Raw genomic sequence first — 17,605 nt, 5'->3', positions numbered from 1 at the left:
CTGACAGCCATGTGAGTCAGACATGAGCTCATGGGTTGTGTGTCTGTGTACAGACACATGTGTTCATCACACACAACATGTACATGTCACACCCTCCTAGCACTGTTGAGATTGGAAGATGCTTTGAAAAAAGTGATTTTGTTTTTTGTTCTGCTGCTCTGGTGTGATATCACAGGATGCTGAGCAGGCAGTGGCTGGTGGGGTGTAGCAAACACTGACACCCTTGTTAAGGCCTGGAAGAAGGGCTTGTTTCTCTCTCACTGCTATTTTCATGCAAGGCACTGTTCCCTGGTTAGGAGGATTAGAAGATATGCATTAAACAGTGTTAAATATGCTGAGGCAGTTGATGTTTACAGCCCTTGTAGAATTATTCCTTAAAATATTAACTGCTAGACAGCCTCCTTTTTTTTTTTTAATTCAGTGATTTAGTAGCCCTTTCCAAAATCTTGTGTGATTCAGACATTCAAAGACTAAATAAGGCTAAATAAAACCACCAAAATTACCCACAAAACCACTGATTCTTGGGTTTATGTTTCTTAAATTGCCATGGGTGTGATGTGCCTAAGGAATTCAGAGGGATTTGTGGAGAGGGTGAGCTCTGAGATTTGACTCAGACCTCTCCCATCTTCAGCAGCAGCTTTCCCTAACACATGGCACTGGGGAGATCTGAAAGGGGCTGTATCCCTGTGAAGGATTTTGGAGATAAGAGATAGATGTTTGCACTAATTTTGGGTTACAGAAGCTCATGAGGTGATGATGAGGTCTTACCAAGCAGTGCTGCCTCTCAACTCTCCCCTCCCAGGCCTTTTTAAAGATGTTTTTAATGGTTCTGGTCCTCTGCAAAGGACAGGGTTGTGTTCTTGTCTGTAAACACAGACTGGTTTGGAACCTTAAACCCATCCAGTGCCACCCCTGCCATGGGCAGGGACACCTTCCACTGCCCCAGGTTGCTCCAAGCTCTGTCCAACCTGGCCTTGGACACTGCCGGGGATCCAGGGGCAGCCACAGCTTCTCTGGGCACCCTGTGCCAGGGCCTTCCCACCCTTACAGGGAACAATTCCTTCCCAATATACTATCTGACCCTGCCCTCTGGCAGTGGGAAGCCATTACCCCTTGTCTTTTCCCTCCCTCCCTTGTTCCAGGTCCCTCTCCAGGTCTCCTGGAGCCCATTTGGGCACTGGCAGGGGCTCTGAGGTCTCCCTGGAGCCTTCTCCTCTCCAGGTGAGCACCCCCAGCTCTCCCAGCCTGGCTCCAGAGCAGAGGGGCTCCAGACCTTGACACATCTCTGTGGCCTTCCCTGGACTCTCTCCAGCATCCCCACATCCTTATTTTGGGGATCTCCAGAGCTGATTTGCTTCCTTGGGCCCCTTGTGCCCAGTTTCGTGGCTGAGCAGTTGCTGCTCTTTCCCAGCACATCTGACCTGTGCTTCCTCCTGCAGACATTCCTTGCTGCTGATGTTTCCCACTCTGCTCTGAGCCAGCCTGGGGTGCTGGCTGACTCTGGGACTGCGTTCCCAGTGCTCTGCCTTGCTCTGAGGGAGCTGGAGCCTGCTGTTGCTATTGATTTATATGAGCACCCTCCCATTTTCCAGGGCCTGCTGGAGAGTTACCGGCCAGCCTGGAGTTTGATCCCTGGATTTCATCAGTGACCCAGAGGCAATTCCACATGCCACTGAGCCCAGGGTGTTTAAAAATTGCCCACCTGGGGTCATTTCATCTCTTGTGTTACCTTTAATTTCATTTTTGCTGAGCTTTTCTCATTCAGCTGAGCCTGGACCCAGCCAGGTGTGACACCCTGATGACAAATGCCTGTCACCTTTGTGTGCTTCATAAATACTGATGCTGTTGTGTGCTCTTTGTGTGTTTCAGGAAAAAAGTGCCAGTTCAAATTCAAGACTTAAATCTAATAAAGAGATCCCAGGATTAGTACATCAACCCAGAGCAAAGTAAGTTCAATTTCTGTTGTTTAAATCAAAATAAAGATAAATATAAGCAGTGTCTGTGAGGTTCACAATTACTGCCTAGGCAAAGACCAGATGACCCAGCAGCCCTAAAGTCATGCTGAGTACTAGAGGTAAGATCACCTGTGTCCCAAGGATGGGAAGCATCCTCTCCTTTGCACAGCAAAGATGCAGGACTTGAAAAAAGGTGAGATGCATCCTGTTGTGCCCAAGAGAAGACCCCGTGTTATTTCTCAGCTTTCCATACAACTTACACAGGAAAAACTTCTCTATATCCACTAATGTTCCTAAATACAGCTGGGTCAGTCCCAGGGAGGTTTTTACTAGCTCCTGGTTTAGATTAGCAGCTGATTCTGCTTGGGACTGGGAATGGTCAGGTTGTTAAAATGAACTTGTTCTGTAGCTGCTTGGTTGGCAGTTCCATGCCCATGTTCTGCCTGGGATCAGTCAGTGTTACATGAAATATTTGCCTCCTGTGGCAGAGCTGGTTATTGATAGTAGTAACTCATTTCTTTCCTAACTCAGTGTTACATTTTAATCACTAATTGGCTGAGGAATAACTGGTTACACAGAGCCACATATCCGGTGCGTGAAGAACAAGTGATAAAGATTTGTGATTTGGGTTTTGGACAGCAGTGGAAATGCTGTTCCTTGTGCCCTGGGTTTTGAACACCAGTGGAAATACTGTTCCTTGTGCCCTGTCCTCAGGGCACTTACTAACCTAAGCTTGCTGCCTCTCAAGTGCCTTGAACACGATTTCAAGTCTGGAAACTTCAGTTATTTCCTAATCAGCTGACAGTGTAATTCAGCCCCTTTTGAAAGGGAAAAGCCAAGTGCTTTGGATGTGATTGCAAAGAAATTCATGGTAGGGAGGTGGAGGTAGAAGCACTCTTCAGCAAAGCTGTGCTTCATTATTGTGGCTCAGTCCTTCCCAGCAGGGTCAGAGATGTATTCAAGATGCTCTAACATGAGGTTAATTACTCTGGGATAGAAAAAGGCTGTTCTTTCATTGGGTCATCTTTTGGTACATCCACGGCAGAGGAATTGCATGGGGCCATGGCTTCCATTCCTTCATAAAACTCTAATTTGAAAAGTCCCTGCAGAAATCAGAACTGACCAAAAAGCCTGGTTTTTACATTGCATTGAGAGAGATAAATATTTCTATCACAGACCTGCAAAAATAAGGAAACTCCCAGAGAGGTGCAGAATGTAACATAAGGTTGTTGGGTAGAACCTCCAGTGTTTGCCCAAGGCTCTGCTGTTTGCCCAACCTACCACTGCATTTCTGTTTAGTAATAAAGTGGCCACATGTGTTTGAGTTGCTAATTGCCAAGTCAGCAAACAGCTGTTCTGATGTACAATTTTTATTTTAAGGTTTATCATCTAAAAGCCATGACAATTCTGACTTCAGGGTGGGGTGGCATTGGGTGGAAAAGATCCACTCAGCTGGAAGAGCAGAAATTAATAGATAGATCATTAGATGGATCTTACAGTACTGTTCTGGTACAATGGGTGTTACTTCTAAACAAAAGATGGACTAAGTGCCAAATTATAAATTCCTTTACAATATTTTGATGTCAGCTGAAGAGTAAGATTGTGAGGGCTCTTCCCCCTGCAGGAGGATTTAGATTTTTCCATCCAGAGCCTTGGACTCTAAAACCAGGGGATGTAGGGAGCCAGCAGTAGCTTTATGGGGGTCTTTGGCAGAGGGAGAAGGGTTGGTCCTTCCTCTTCACACCCAGTCCTGGTACCTGCCACACCTTCAGGGCTTCCCCTGCACTCTGCTCTGACCTCACAGACACTTGTTCTCTCTTTTCATCACCAAACTCACTCCCTGACACCTTGAATGATCAAACACAGCCACCAAGTACCCTGGGACAGGTTCATAACCCAGGGACTGACAGCAGCCTGAAGCATCAAATGGAAGTGGTTATTTCAGACCACTTTTACCCTGCCAGATCACAAACTCTCAGAATGGTTTGGGTTGGCACATGGAAAATCAGCTAACCCAACCTCCATGACATGGGCAGGGACATCTTCCACTGGAGCTGATCTGTAGGATTATCCTGTGGGAATTTTCAGGGATATGACTGAAAATACATACACAATACTCCTTTTTTTCCCCTGCCTTCTTTTAGTTCTCTTATGAATTATGGCTGGGGTGAGTCACTACAGTATTATTTTATTAGAAACTGGATTTATGATGTTGTAAAGGCAAGACTATTTTTCAAGCACTTGCCTTCTCAGAAAGCACTGCACTGCCCTAAAATCCCTCTACAAGGCACCTGAATGTGCAGGTGATGGGGTCAGCTGTCCCAAAAAGAGCATCTCTTCCCCATCTGAGGAGGAGGTGGGAACCTGAGGAACAGGCAGACAGCTGGGGACAGGAACTCTCTCAACCACTGAAAGGTGAATTGTTCCTGCTCCTGAATCACCAGCTTTAGGTTTTAATGCCATTTCTGAGCCCTCCTGGTGTGAACTGAGCTCCATTTATGTCCCACATAAGCAGATCTTTGTATACGTTCAGCCCATAGCAGGGAGGGCTCAATGCTGAGCTTTGTGGGGAAGTGCAGCCCCGGGTTTGGGCACTCAGGGAGAGCATTAACTCATTACAGCTGAAAGGATCCCTCTGAGGAAGAGGGGATGGGTGGGAATTCAGCAAGCCAAGCCAGCTTTGTGTGCTGGGGAACGGCTCCAAGAGCTGTGTGTCCTTCTGACCATTTGGCATCATTGTCACCGCTGGCTCCGGTCCCCATCCTCCCCTCTCTGCATCTTTTTGTGCTGCACATGGAGTCCCTGGCACATTTCCCTGGGGGCCCAGTGCTCCTCCCTGCTGCTGCTCCAGAGGATGCTCCAGCCTCACCTTCCTGCAGGAGGGAGGCTCTCACCATCCCCTAGCACAGATAAACACTCCAAAAACCCATAAACACCTGCCCCATAGATAAACACCTGTCACCCTTTCTGTGTCTCCTCATCCTGTCTGGGTTTTTAGCTTGCAGGTTCCCTATGGGGAAGGACCTGTGGTCCTGTGTGACCATCAGCATTTAATAGACAATGAAAAAAGAGTGTTTTCCAGCCCTCTTTACTAATGCAAAATCATGTCACTGAGCCTCTTGGTGCTGAAGAATTGGTAGAAGTGAAGGGTCTGGAGCACCAGGAGGGGCTGAGGGAGCTGGGAAAGGGGCTCAGCGTGGAGCAAAGGAGGCTCAGGGGTGACCTTGTGGCTCTGCACAGCTCCTGACAGGAGGGGACAGCAGTTGTCAGTCTTTTCTCCCCCATTACAAGTGGCAGGACAAGAGGACAGAGTCTTTAATGTCATGTTGTTGGTGTCTCATTCTGTGGTGGTGAGGTTGGCAGTCCTGGAAAACCTTCTGTCCTGAAGGAGGGGGGTCTCTCATTCTTCTATAATGTTCTATAATGGGATAAATGCTGTTGGTATTGATACTGTTTCTTTGCCTTCCAGCATGCACATCTCTGAAAGCCAACAGGAATTCTTCAGAATGCTTGATGAAAAAATTGAAAAGGTAAGGCACAGGAATGTGAGCATCCAGTGTCCCTCAGGATGCATGGGGAGGACAGTGACCTGCCTGCTGCAGCTCTCTGTGTCCTCCATGGTTTGGAGGGGTCTGGCCCAAGATTTCCCCTCCAGCTCCTTGGTTAGATAGCTCAAGTGCAAAGAAGACCAGGAGGGTGAAGAGTTTGCAGGGGGTTCTGAGAGAATCCTTTGTTTTGGGGGAATGTCACCAGTCTGGGATTCATGGCAGGGTAACTCAGATGTTCAGGACATACATGCTGGGTAAAAGTGGGGTTTTACGTCATTGCTGATTTGATGTTTCATCACAACTGGAGTGTTAATGCTGTAGTGGCTGGAATAGCCCAGGAATTCTTGCTGAATCTCCTCGAAACAGCCACTGGCTCCAAGGGATGGTGTGGCTGTGAGTGTTCCCCAGGGCTGTGCCAGTGAAATAATGGTGCTGGAGATGTTTGGAAGAAGAGAATGAATAATTCTTTGCATATCTCAGCTGTCCTGAGAGCAGCTTTTGTGTTTCAGAAAGCTTTTAAATGACACGTTTGGCTCCACTGAGACAGCAGTGCAGGAGCTGGAGCACAGCTCATCCTTGGGAGTATGAGGGAGGAAGATGGGGGAGCTGATGTTCACACACCAATTTACTCTTCACACTGCCTGTTTGGGAGTTGTGCATCTTGTTTAAATACTTTATATTAAATATTTGCTTCCTCAGTAGCAGTACACTGAGGAACTAATTTGTTCTGAGTACAGTACACTGAGTACTAATTTGTACTCCCAGTTTCAGACTGGATATTTCAGACTGGATTCCTTTATGGAAAGGGAAGTCAAACACTGGAACAGGGTTCCCAGAGAGCTGCTGGATGCCCCAGGCCTGTCAGTGTTTGAGACATTTGGGCAATGCCCTTAACAGCACCCTGTAATTTCTGGTCAGCCCTGAAGTGCTCAGGCAGTTGATGATTGTAGGTCCCCTCCAAATGAAATACTTCTAGTCTAGTCTAGTCTGCTCTTCTGCTCTTTTCTGTTCTGTTCTATTAAGTTGTCATGTTGGGTTGTGGAGTAGAAGGAAATTTTTGCTTGCTGGCTCTGAACTTGTGCCTTTTTTGCCAGCACTCCTGGTCCCAGGACTCAGAGTGCTCCAGTGGGTGCATCTTGTATTTGTCCCAAGAAACACATTTGTTACTTTCCTCTCAAAGAATAAGAATTATAAAAACAAAAGAAGACATAAAAGGGGAAGAGTAAAAGTGAGGAGTTCATAGATTCCTGAGAAGAATATTTCTGTACCCAGTGTTTCACAGGGGTGAGATTTTATGTAACCTAATGCATTTAAAATGAGAATTTCTACATATCCATAATACAGCTATATCTCCTTTGAATAAATGCATCACCCTATGAATATTCAGGTTGCTTTTCCTGGACATCATCACCTTCTAGAAGGTTGAGCACAGAATCTCCAGTAAAATGGATTTTCCAAAGATGTGTCTTATCTGCAGACCAGACAATGCCATCAGGCTGTACCTAATTATGAATTTTGGTTAATTTTTGTTCCTGAGGTCAGGGCACTAACACCCTCATTCCCCAGCTGCCACACTGAGGTGCAGCTGACCCTGTCCCCTGTGCTTGGAGCTATTTGGATCCCCTTTGAGCTGTTCCCAGGTGATCTCCAGGGCTAATTTATCTTGGGGATAATTTATCCTGGGGATCAGGAGATTGTCTGTTCAGAGGAAATCCACAGTTTATCTGTCAAAGAGACCAAGTTGCTGACAGCTGATGGGATTGGCAGGAGTTAATGTGCAGCTGAATGTGGGATTTGTGTTCCCTGGGGACCTCCTGTGCCTGAGGAAATAATCTTCATTGGAGAACTTTTGGGGTTTTTAATTCATCTTTGCTCAGAACACGCTTTTTTTCTAAGTGTTGTCACAAATGCCAAAAAAGATTGGAAAATATGAGGGGCTTTGTCTGATCCTTAAATAGCATTTTCAGTGCCTTCTGCAGGGAGATGGAGGGCAGCAGCAGACACTGAGCAGGATTCTATCAGCTGGAAAGCTCTGTGGAGGTGTGGGGGGTGTTGCCTGTGCCTGGTGAGGTCCCAACCCTTGTGGTGTTCCTGTGGGTACCAGGGCTGTTGGATGTGTGATGGAGACTCCAGTCAGGAGCAAAAAAACACCCTCATCTCCACTGAGATCCCCCCAGGGTCACCAAATGCAAGAACCCAGCAGCAGCTCTGAAGTGTGAGCACTGGGCAGGAGGGGGCTTGGAGCTGGCACAGCCATTGTGTGGAATAAAACTCTGCAGCCAGGGTGGGAAATGGAAAGAACACAGGCTGGTGTTACACACAGGAAGTGCTTGTGAGTCCTGGAGATCAAAAGAAGCCTTATTGAAACAGTCTGGAGAGCTTCTGCCCCCAGCAATGCATTCCTGGCTGCCCCTGCAAAGCTGCTCTGCCTCCTGCAAATGTCACCTGAAGGTAAAAAGCAGAATGTCATGAAGCACAGAGCTTCTGTCTACCAAAATTCAGTGTCAAAACACTGTGAGGCGTTCAGAGGGGGACATCTGCTCTGTCTCTGAGTGAGTCTGTCCCTGCTTCAGGGGCTGGGCCTGAGCTGGCACGTACAGAGCTGCCTGTGGTGGTGGTAATGCCATCCAGAGGGATTGCTGGAAGGAAGGAGGAAATTCTGGGATGAGGGCTGGGGTAGGACTGGCTGGGAATGTGGAAGTCAGGCTCCAATGTGGGCTTGGATATTGGTTCTGCTGGAGTCAGCCCAGTCCTTTCAGAAACAGGAGGATTTGAGGTAAAAATACTCCCAAGCCAGAGTTATAGGTTAGAGGGGAGCAGCTGGAGAGGGCTGAGCAGAGGACAGCACAAGAAGCTGTAGTTAGTGTGTAGTTAGAATATCCTGAGCTGGCAGAGACCCACAGGGACCACGGAGTCCAGCTCACAGGAGAACCCCAAGAATCCCACCATGTTCCAAAAAACCTTGTCCAGACACTTTCTGACCTGTGGCAGAGCATGGAGAGGAGAGCAGAGGGAACACCAAGGAGCTGTGTGCAGCACAAGGCCCTGAGAGGTGGCAGGGCAGGCTCAGAAATGTTCCCAACATCTGGCAGCAGCTGCAGAGAGTCCTCCTGGGGCTTCCCACTCACTGGGGTTATTGGCAACAGTCACAGGCTTTGCTTTGGGAGACAAAAAGCACCTGTGATCCAGAGTTCAGGGGGAGATGGAACAGAGACAGGCAGTGGGAAGGAGGCAGCTCATCTGCTGTCAGCATTATCATCATTTATTGAAAATTAGCCTGAAATCACAGAAATATATTCCAGTGGAGGATGAGCAACAGGTAATAGCAGCAATTAAGCTCGAGGAGAGCATTCCCTGGAGTAAATTAGAAAGATGTGGGTCAGGAGTACAAGTGATTTGCTTGACCTGAGAGTGAAGGCAGAAATACACAGAAATGTGGCTTTGGAGAGCAGAGGAGGCACAGAGTGACTGAACAGCCCTCATAAAGGGAACTCTGCTGGATAAATCTGAGATCTGCTGTGCCCAGCAGAGCAGAAATGGTCTCCACTGGCTGCAGCCAGGACTGGGACAATCACTGCACTCCTGTGGTGGGATAAATCTGGTGTTGAACTATCAGCTCTGATTCAGAAGATAGAAACATGTCCTGGCATCAGGCCATTTGTGTTGGTATTCAGCCAAGTGAATGAATGACCTGGGTTCTCTCCTGGGTCAGCTTGGTCTTGAGCACCAGCACTGTGTTGGGGTGGATGTGCAGGGATTTCTGCACCAATGCACTCACCTGGAGCTGGTGGGAGAGCACCCATCCCGTGGGAAGGATGGCTGGCAGCAGCTCCTGCATCCCTGGTCAGTGATGGCATAGGGAGGGGGCACAAGGCAGCTCCCTGTGTGGGATGGAGGGAAGGGAGTGCCCTTGGGAGAGGGCTGCCAGCCCCACGTAGTACCCAGGGCACGGTGATTAAGCTGAAACTCATTAGCAAAGTGGATTGCTCTTAATGACTCCATTGATTTTTCCCAACAAAATGAGAAAGGGACAGAAATGAGTACGCTGTGATTTAGTGCCGCCTCCCGGCATTTTCCTGCCGTCTTTTCTGGGAGCTGTAAACAAAACCAGCCTGGTGAAAAGGGTTCCCAGAGTGGGCCCTCAAAGGGGGCACTGTGTCCCCAGCCCCTCAGCCCACAGGAGACAGGGCTGATGCTGGCCCTCTCCAGCTCTGCCTCCTCTGCCTCCCCTTCCTTCTCTCCCTCCCCTGCATCCCCTCCATCCTCACGCTCCTGTCCCTCCCTGCCTGCCCACTCCTCAGGCACAAGGGGCCATTGAGCCAGGTTGTTTATTGGCCTGTCACCCACACAATGGGGAAAAGGCCTTTTTCCTGCGAGTTTTTTCTTTCTCTTTTTTATTCCCTTAAAGGATACCATGAGCATCCCCTGGAGGGGCATCAGGAGGGGGGCACTTTGGAGGTGCAGCAAGGGGAGAGAGGGGGATGAGCCCCTCTGGTTTGGGAGCAGGCAGCAGGAAAAGCACATCAGGCTGCTCTTTAATTTAGCTTAAATTCACTCACTCATTTAGAAACACTCCTGGTGTTCTGTGGACATCCACAGAAGCTGACAGTTGTATTTTGAAACTGCAGAGGTGGGAGATGGGATTACTCAAGGATTAGCTGGACTTGGAGGCACATAGTACAGTTCTCATCTTCCCCAACATAGTTCATTTACACTTTCAATCATTAAAACTTCTCAGAAACCACAGAATTGGAAGGGACCCACATGAATCATTGAGGCCAACTTTGAAGTGAATGGCCCATGCAGATTGACCCCACAACTTGCTTGGTCCATGGGTGGCCCATACATTCCTTTAGTAGCCACCTGCTCCGTGCCTGTGGCCCCTCTGGATGCAGGAGCCTGCTCCCCCAGACAGAATTTGACTAACAGCCATGGAGTTGTACAATCAGAGAGAGGTTTGGTTTGGAAGGGACCTTTAAAGGCCACCTGGTCCAGCCCCTGCAGCACTGGAGCAGGGCGGTTTCTGCCAGCTCTGAGCTGACCATTTCCCATCTCAGGCACTGCAGCCTCTCAGTGACCAGGGGATCATCTCCTCCAGCATCTGGGAGGCATCCTCTGAAACAACCCACAGGCCAAAAATGGACATTTTAGAGTATTTCACTGGATTGTGGCTGAAGCTGCCTTCCCTCTGCCAGCCCCTCCCAGGGAGCACTGAGGGCACAGCCCTTGTCTTGCGTTTCTGGTGCAGTGGGGAGGGCTGTGCCAACAGGGCACATTATTCCTTCTCTGATCTCCCTGAGCAGTGCTGACCTTGTTATTACTGACAGAAATGCATTTGGGGAGTGACATTTATACCCAAGCTCTGTTGGGCACCACTGGGACTCACTTTAGTCTGGGCATCACCTGGGCTGGCCAGACCACCAGAAGGTGTGTGTGATGTGTCCCCATGCCCAGCAGAGTGCAGGTGGATGTGATGTATCTGGAAGGACCAGCCCAGCTCCTGGTGGCCTCCAGGCCTTGCTGGGAGCTGCTGTGTCTGTGCCATGGCCAGGACTGGCTCAGCACCTTGGTTTGGAGCAGTTCTTGGTGTCCATTTGAGAACTGGTGCCCTTGGCAGCCAGGGAGCACACCCAGAAGCAGGAGGAGTAGAAGGGGAAAGTGCAGGATGGCTTTTCCTCTGTCAGATTTGGGTCTGCTCCAGGCTTTAATAGCAGTGATGGCCTCCAGTGGGGAGTGCTGCGCCGTGGGGCTCCCTCTTGAGTGAAGGGATGTCCTGGAGATGCTCTGAGCTCAGCCCTCAGTCACTGCTGCTGCCTTTCACAGCTCTGAAGCGTTTTGGACAAAGCCTTCATCACCACCAGCTCAGTCTCCTGGATTTATCCAAATGTGCTCCCTACCCTGGAGAAAACCGAGATATTTGTGCTTCACTGCAAAGACTTTCAGTGTTCCTTCTTTTTGAGTCACAGCTTTTAGTTAAAAAAATGTAATTTTTCCCCTTTCTTTCTGGGTCAGTGATAGCTGAGTTGGAACTTGGGCTGATGAGTCTCTTGGGGGCTATTTTACTGTACTTAGAAAACCCTTCTGCTCTCAGTGCTGGGCCACTGGGAGCTGTCAGAGCCCTGCACATTGCTGGGTCTGGGCTCCAGCAAAGCCAGCTCTGCAGTCCCACCATTGGCACTGAGACTGCAGAGACATTTTGGAGCCTTTGTTCCAGATGTGCAGCCCAGCTGTGTGCCCCAAATCAACAGATCACTCCTACCAAACATCCCTCCCTTTTTTTGTGTCTTTCTGGCTCTCCTTCTCCAGGTGCTCAGGTGATGCACCCAGGAGCAATGGGGAATGGTCCAGAGGTGCACATGTTGGGTCCTGCACTTGAGGCACTTGTTTGATGCAAGATGCCCTGTGTGGCCTCTGCTGAGCAGCTCAGCTCCAGCTGGTTTTGTGCAGGGCAGCAGGGACAGTGGCTCCTTTCCTGGTGCTCTGCAGGAGCTGGTAGGGAGGGATGGGATGGGATGTGCCTGCTCCAGGCCATCCCAAAGGGAATAAACACCCAGAGAGATGCTGCTCCACACCAACACCTGTGTTTGGGATGGGATAGAAGGCATTACATGACTGGCCTGATAAGAAATCCATGTTTGGTGAAGCTTAGGCTGAATCCCCTGCAGTACAAGCTTCATTTCAATACCAATGGCATCTTTGCTCTGGGGTTAAACTTCTGCTGGGGTTATCAGATGAGGGATTCTTGTTCTCAGCAGCTGCCTTGTGCTGCTCATAGGATTATGTGCTTTGTTGCTTTTGCCTCAGAGATTATCCTTTCACAACAAATCTCGGGGCTGTGTCCATCAAGGTGGATCTTCGCATAAAGCTGGTTTGTAAATCAGTTTGTTGGAGCCCCCCTGGAATTCACTATGTGGGGGATGATGTTTATGAGATTAATAGTGACAGAAAGGGAAGTGTCTCCCCTCCTGGTTTCCTGCCAGTTCCCTGTGTCTGAGGTTTCTGCCCAGCTCTGAATTTAAACCCCCCAGGTTCAGAGCACTGCTCTCAGCAAGTGTTGCCTGGATTTATTGCTGTGTGCTTCTCCAAGTACCAACTGCCTGGCCTTTGTCCCTGCAGGGTCGTGACTACTGTTCAGAGGAGGAGGATGTCACATAGTGCCAGCTCTGCCCTCGCCCCGGAGCACCTCCAGTGTAAATAGATCCAACCCAGCCTTCTGGATACAACCTTTGGGACGTCTGCTCGAGTGAACAGCACTCCATAAACAGAAGAAGACCATTTCCACATTATATGCTCCATTCAGTTACAGTGTTTCCTAATGAACACATGAGGAATATTGCTAAGAACTCGTAAGGAACTGTTTTTGTTGCTGCTAGTTAAAACTTGTTGCAACTTCTCACTTTTTTCTGTGTCCAGATACGCAGCAAATCCTTAAAAGTTAATCCAAAAGACGTTGTTGATTTTATTGAGGCTTCTGGCCTGTTTTCTATCAGATGAGGTAGTGTTATACCAAGCTTCCATAAGTGACCGTCCAAGCATCTAAGAAACACCCCCGAGCTGTGTGTCCATCCGTGTTGGGGCCAGAGTGCTTGTTAGTGCTGGTGATTCCAAGCTTTGGAGATGGGATGTTTTTGCCATGGCAGGCCTTGTTTCTCAGCTGGGAAGAAGCTGAGAAACTATTATCCATTAAAAGCATGTTATCACTGAAATACTGGAAGTGATACAGGAGCAGGAACTTGTATTTTAAGAGGAAAAAAGGTTTCATTTAAAAGGTATCTTAATCAAGGACTAAGCTTGCAGTATTGGCTTTGCTGAGCACGAATGGGAGTGTGATCACAATCATTTTGAATCTCTTTTTTTCTAAGAAAATAAACATTTTACTGTTTTTATGTATTCTTGTCTTTTACCATTCCTACAACACGATGTTTTAAGAGTCTGGGGACAAGGAAGACCAAGCCTCTCCTCTGCCTTGATGTGTCCCGTGGATCTGATCTCTTAAAGCAGCTCTGTGCCAACTGGGGGGGATGTGTTGTGTGTCCTGTAGAGTTTATTTTTCCATATTAAATGGAGAGGATATTACCTTCTCAAAAGCAGATGTAATATTTTTAACAAATGCTGTCATGAGTTAAAAAAAAAGGAAAAAAATACAGCTTTTGTATTTATTATTTCAAAGAAGATTGTTACCTGTGCTGATATTTCTTCCAGCTTTGATGTCATGTGGGGCAGGGTTTGCCCTGCAGCCAGTGGAGAAGCTTTGCCAGTGTAGTTTGCTGTCACTGTGTGGATTTCATTTGTGGGATGGGTGTGGACCAGACTGGGGATGCATTAACAGCATCTCCTGGGGTGTGGCTGACACTGGAGTGGGGCACTCAGCCCAAATATTGGCCATTTTTCACTGGGCTTTTTGAAAATCAGATTCTTCTAAAGGGTCTGAGTCCCTCAAAGATCACCTGTGACCTCTGCAGATCTCTGAGTTACTGCTGAGTTTCCTGACTAAAGAGGTTTCCCTGAATGTGGGCTCTGAGTGGGGCTGGACAGTTCACATCAGAAGATTTCATTCCCCACCAGTACTGTACCTGGAATATCTCCAGAAGCCCCCAGCTCCCTCTGCTGCCATCCCTGCACTGGATTTACCTCTGGATTTTGGGGATGAGCAGTGGGGACAGACCTGGCAGCTGCTCCTAAGGGCTGGGTGTGAGCCCATCCAGCTGCAGCAGCTGCGAGGCTGCAAACCAGCCCGTTTGTAAAGGTTTGTGAGGCTGCAAACCAGCCCGTTTGTAAAGGTTTGTGAGGCTGCAAACCAGCCTGTTTGTAAAGGTTTGTGAGGCTGCAAACCAGCCTGTTTGTAAAGGTAGAAGCGCTTTCTGAGCTCTGCAGGCTCCCCAGGCTGCCTGAGCCTGAGCCCAGTGGTTGCTGTCCCAGGATTCAGACAACCCAGGAGCTTCAGCAGATTCCTCTACAAAAGCTCAGTGTCAGGGTCCTCTATGGTGTATTCAGCTGTTTCCTTTTAGTGGCCAAAACCCACCAGCCAGCTCTGATTTCCCTAAATCCTTGCTCATTTCAGCAGCTGCATTGGCCAGGCAGCCCCTCCCAAGTATCCTGACCCCCCTGGAGACAAAGTTTCACTGCCTCCCTCCCATCCCATCGCTGTTCCTGGGGCTGTGGCATCTCTCAGTGCTGTAGAGCTGTTGTGTTTCTTCAAGGTGATGTCTCTCTCCTCCTGGATATGATTTTTTTCCATAATTTATGCCAGCTCTTGAGCAGGTGACTATGTTTGGGAGAGCTGAGAGATTGTGCATTTCAATTATTTAAAACACTTTAATTAATAAAGAGTCCTGGGTCTTGGTCCCACAAACCCTTCTCTGCAAAGCACTTTGGAAAAGCTTTCACAGTCGTGCAGGAGTGATGGGCTTGGGTCTGTTGTTTTGGAACATCTTGTGTGTAAATGTCCGACACAAACACTGTGTTAGACACGTCCTGGTCTTTCTTTCAGCCACCTCTTAGTTTTAATAATTCTTTTATTTAACATTTTCCTTGCTGCTGCTGCTGGCACTGGAGACCTGTGCTTCGCTGGACGTTTTGGGAGAGAGGAGAAGCAATTCCCATCTTACCTGTGCTCGTATTCCAGCCAGCAGCAGGTGCTTCAGACTTGTGGATGAGTCAAAGCCTCCCTGCTGGAGCTGTAGATGGCAATATTTGGGAAGCCCTGGGTGGGCTGTGGTGCTGGGAGGCACTGGGATGGGCAGGAGGTTTGGAATTCTTCCACCTTTGCAAAACCCTGGCAGATTTTTTAGAAGTCTAAATGTATGTGGCAGCTGAAGGTCTGTAATAATACAAGCAGATTACTCTGGCTGGAAATGCATCTCTCCTTGGAGCTCTACCTCCCCATTGCTTTGCTCTGCTCAAATACATTCAGCAGTGTGGAGAAAGGAGGCTGGGAAGGGAAGGAGAACTTGCTCCTATCTGGTATGCTGTGCTGGGCTGTAGATGGGATTTCAAGGCTCCTCTCAAAATGCCAGGGAAGGGATTTGAGCCCCAATCTTCTCTTCAGGAGGCCGATGCAGTTTTTCCTGAGCTCCACATCATATTCTGGGATCTTGGAGAGAATGGTGGTGGAGGGGTTTTGCAATCAACCTTGTCCCTTGAAGTGCATTTTCCTTTGTCCAGAGCCCTTTGAGTGATGCTGGTTTTCCTCCTTGGAGCCTCCCCCAAGCATTGAGAGGGGAACTGAGGAGCTGCTGCCCACCCCAGGCCCAGCCTTGGGCCTTGTTGTATCTCTTGTTTAATTGTTTAATTACTGGCAGTTCCACTTCACCCCCTCCCAGTCCCTTCCACCCCCAATTAACATCCATTTCTTCCCTTGCATTCAGAGGTTTGGTTCTTCTGAATTAGGTCTCCCTGCCGGGATCCAGCAGAGCCACCTCTGTGTCCTGCCTTGCCACAAACTCCAGGCTGGCTCAGTGCCCCTCTCCATGCCCTGTAAAAGCAGGAGCAGCAGGCCCTCAGCAATCCCAGGATTTTTTGCAGTGTGCCTCTTTCCTGGTGACTGCCCCAGAGTACAGCAAGATTTAAACTCTGGATGATGAACTGGGAGCACAGGGATCCATGAAGCACCAGGGAGTCGTGTTTGAGCTCCGAAGACATCGCTGTCATCGCATGAGAATGGCCCTGGAGAGAAATATTCTGTTCCCAGCTATTTTGGTTTTACCAGGTCTGTAAAACAGTAATTTCCTGTCACTTCCATTTGGAGTCAGCAATGACTCAACTCCAGATCAGCCTGGCTGATACACCAGGCCTTCAGGATAGGAGAGGCTGGGTGAGGTGTGTGTCTGTCAAAGAGCAGATGTCACATGGGCTTTGCACAAAAGGGTGATTACCAGTTCCACCTTGGTGATGGGACACTGGCACAGGGTGCCCAGAGAAGCTGTGGCTGCCCTGGATCCCTGGAAGTGCCCAAGGCCAGGGTGGACAGGGCTTGGAGCACCCTGGGACAGTGGGAGGTGTCCCTGCCCATGCCTTGTTCCATGTTGCCCATGGAACAAGATGATTTTTAAGGTCCCTTCCAGTCCAAACCATTCGGGAATTCCATGGCTATAGAATCAGTTGTCTGACTCAGTTCCTTTGTGGGGTGTTGGGGAGTCTGAGCAACATCCCCTGTGCTAAAGAAGCTTTTACGTGTCTGGGGCAGCCCCAGCCCAGGGGGGAGGTAATGGCACTTGCACTCTGGAAAATCAAAAGCTTTGATCTCAGCCACACTGTGTGGTACAGGCAATTTTTAGGGTGTTCACTGAGAAACCACAGATTTGTGGCACTTCTGCTAATGTGGCTTTATGGAATCTGCTTTTGGGTCCTGGTACTGCTGGGCAACTCTCCTTTTTCAGGTTGAAATCTCTCTCTGTTTAGTTTAATTCTGTAGGAGTTCGGGGAAGAGGAGACAAGAAATGCAGGGATGACTTTGGAAGGGCACCTTATTTGCTTTGTTTTTGGGAAATGAGACATCAAAAAAGTTGGGTAAGCCCTGATTGAAATTCCTATTGTTGTTACTGTGCTGTTGTAGCAAAGGGAAAGAAGCCCCAGCTCAGGGTTCTTCAAGATGGGAAAGTTGATAGAACTCAAAGATGTTCATGTCTTTGCTTTATAAAAAAATCATATTTTCTTTCAATTTAGCTGCACACATCTACCCATGACATCCAGGGAAATGCTCACTCTGAGTTTGAAGATGGGAGAGTCACCATCATCATCCTCAGGATCATCATCTTCATCATCAACACATGTGGGACTGTGAACCTCCTTCACAGAAGCCAACTCCAGCACCAGCCCCATGGACACGCATGGCAGCAAAAGGAGAAGCCTGTGAATCTTCCCTCTTGGAATGACTCCCTGTGATTCTTCCCTCTTGAAATGACTCCCTTTCTCCACCCTGCCATCCCAGATGGAGCCTGGCACCCTGGAGCATCCATCCTTCATCCCTGCAGAGCAGCCCCTGCCAAAGCCTCCGAGGTGCGAGCTCAACGGAACATTTGTACATTTAATTCTTTTAATGTAGCTGTATATTGAATTAAATTCTGAGACAAAAAGTTCTCAAGAGCAGTTGCTGCAAGAAGC

General features: G+C 48.6%; 1 protein-coding gene across 1 annotated transcript in view; it reads left to right on the top strand.

The window, feature by feature from the left end:
• The window catches only part of C7H1orf21 (chromosome 7 C1orf21 homolog), a 102,129-nt gene extending 88,574 nt beyond the window's left edge, over window positions 1-13,555 (top strand). The window contains exons 4-6 of the mRNA XM_058808658.1: window positions 1,870-1,946; window positions 5,425-5,485; window positions 12,620-13,555. Coding sequence (XP_058664641.1) covers window positions 1,870-1,946; window positions 5,425-5,485; window positions 12,620-12,658 — 177 coding nt within the window. The 3' untranslated portion in view covers window positions 12,659-13,555. The remainder of the gene's footprint in view (window positions 1-1,869; window positions 1,947-5,424; window positions 5,486-12,619) is intronic.
• The last annotated feature ends 4,050 nt before the right edge of the window (window positions 13,556-17,605 follow it).

This window comes from Ammospiza caudacuta, chromosome 7, assembly GCF_027887145.1.
Source record: "Ammospiza caudacuta isolate bAmmCau1 chromosome 7, bAmmCau1.pri, whole genome shotgun sequence".
NCBI lineage: Eukaryota > Metazoa > Chordata > Aves > Passeriformes > Passerellidae > Ammospiza > Ammospiza caudacuta.
This window is presented reverse-complemented; position numbering and strand designations above follow the sequence as displayed.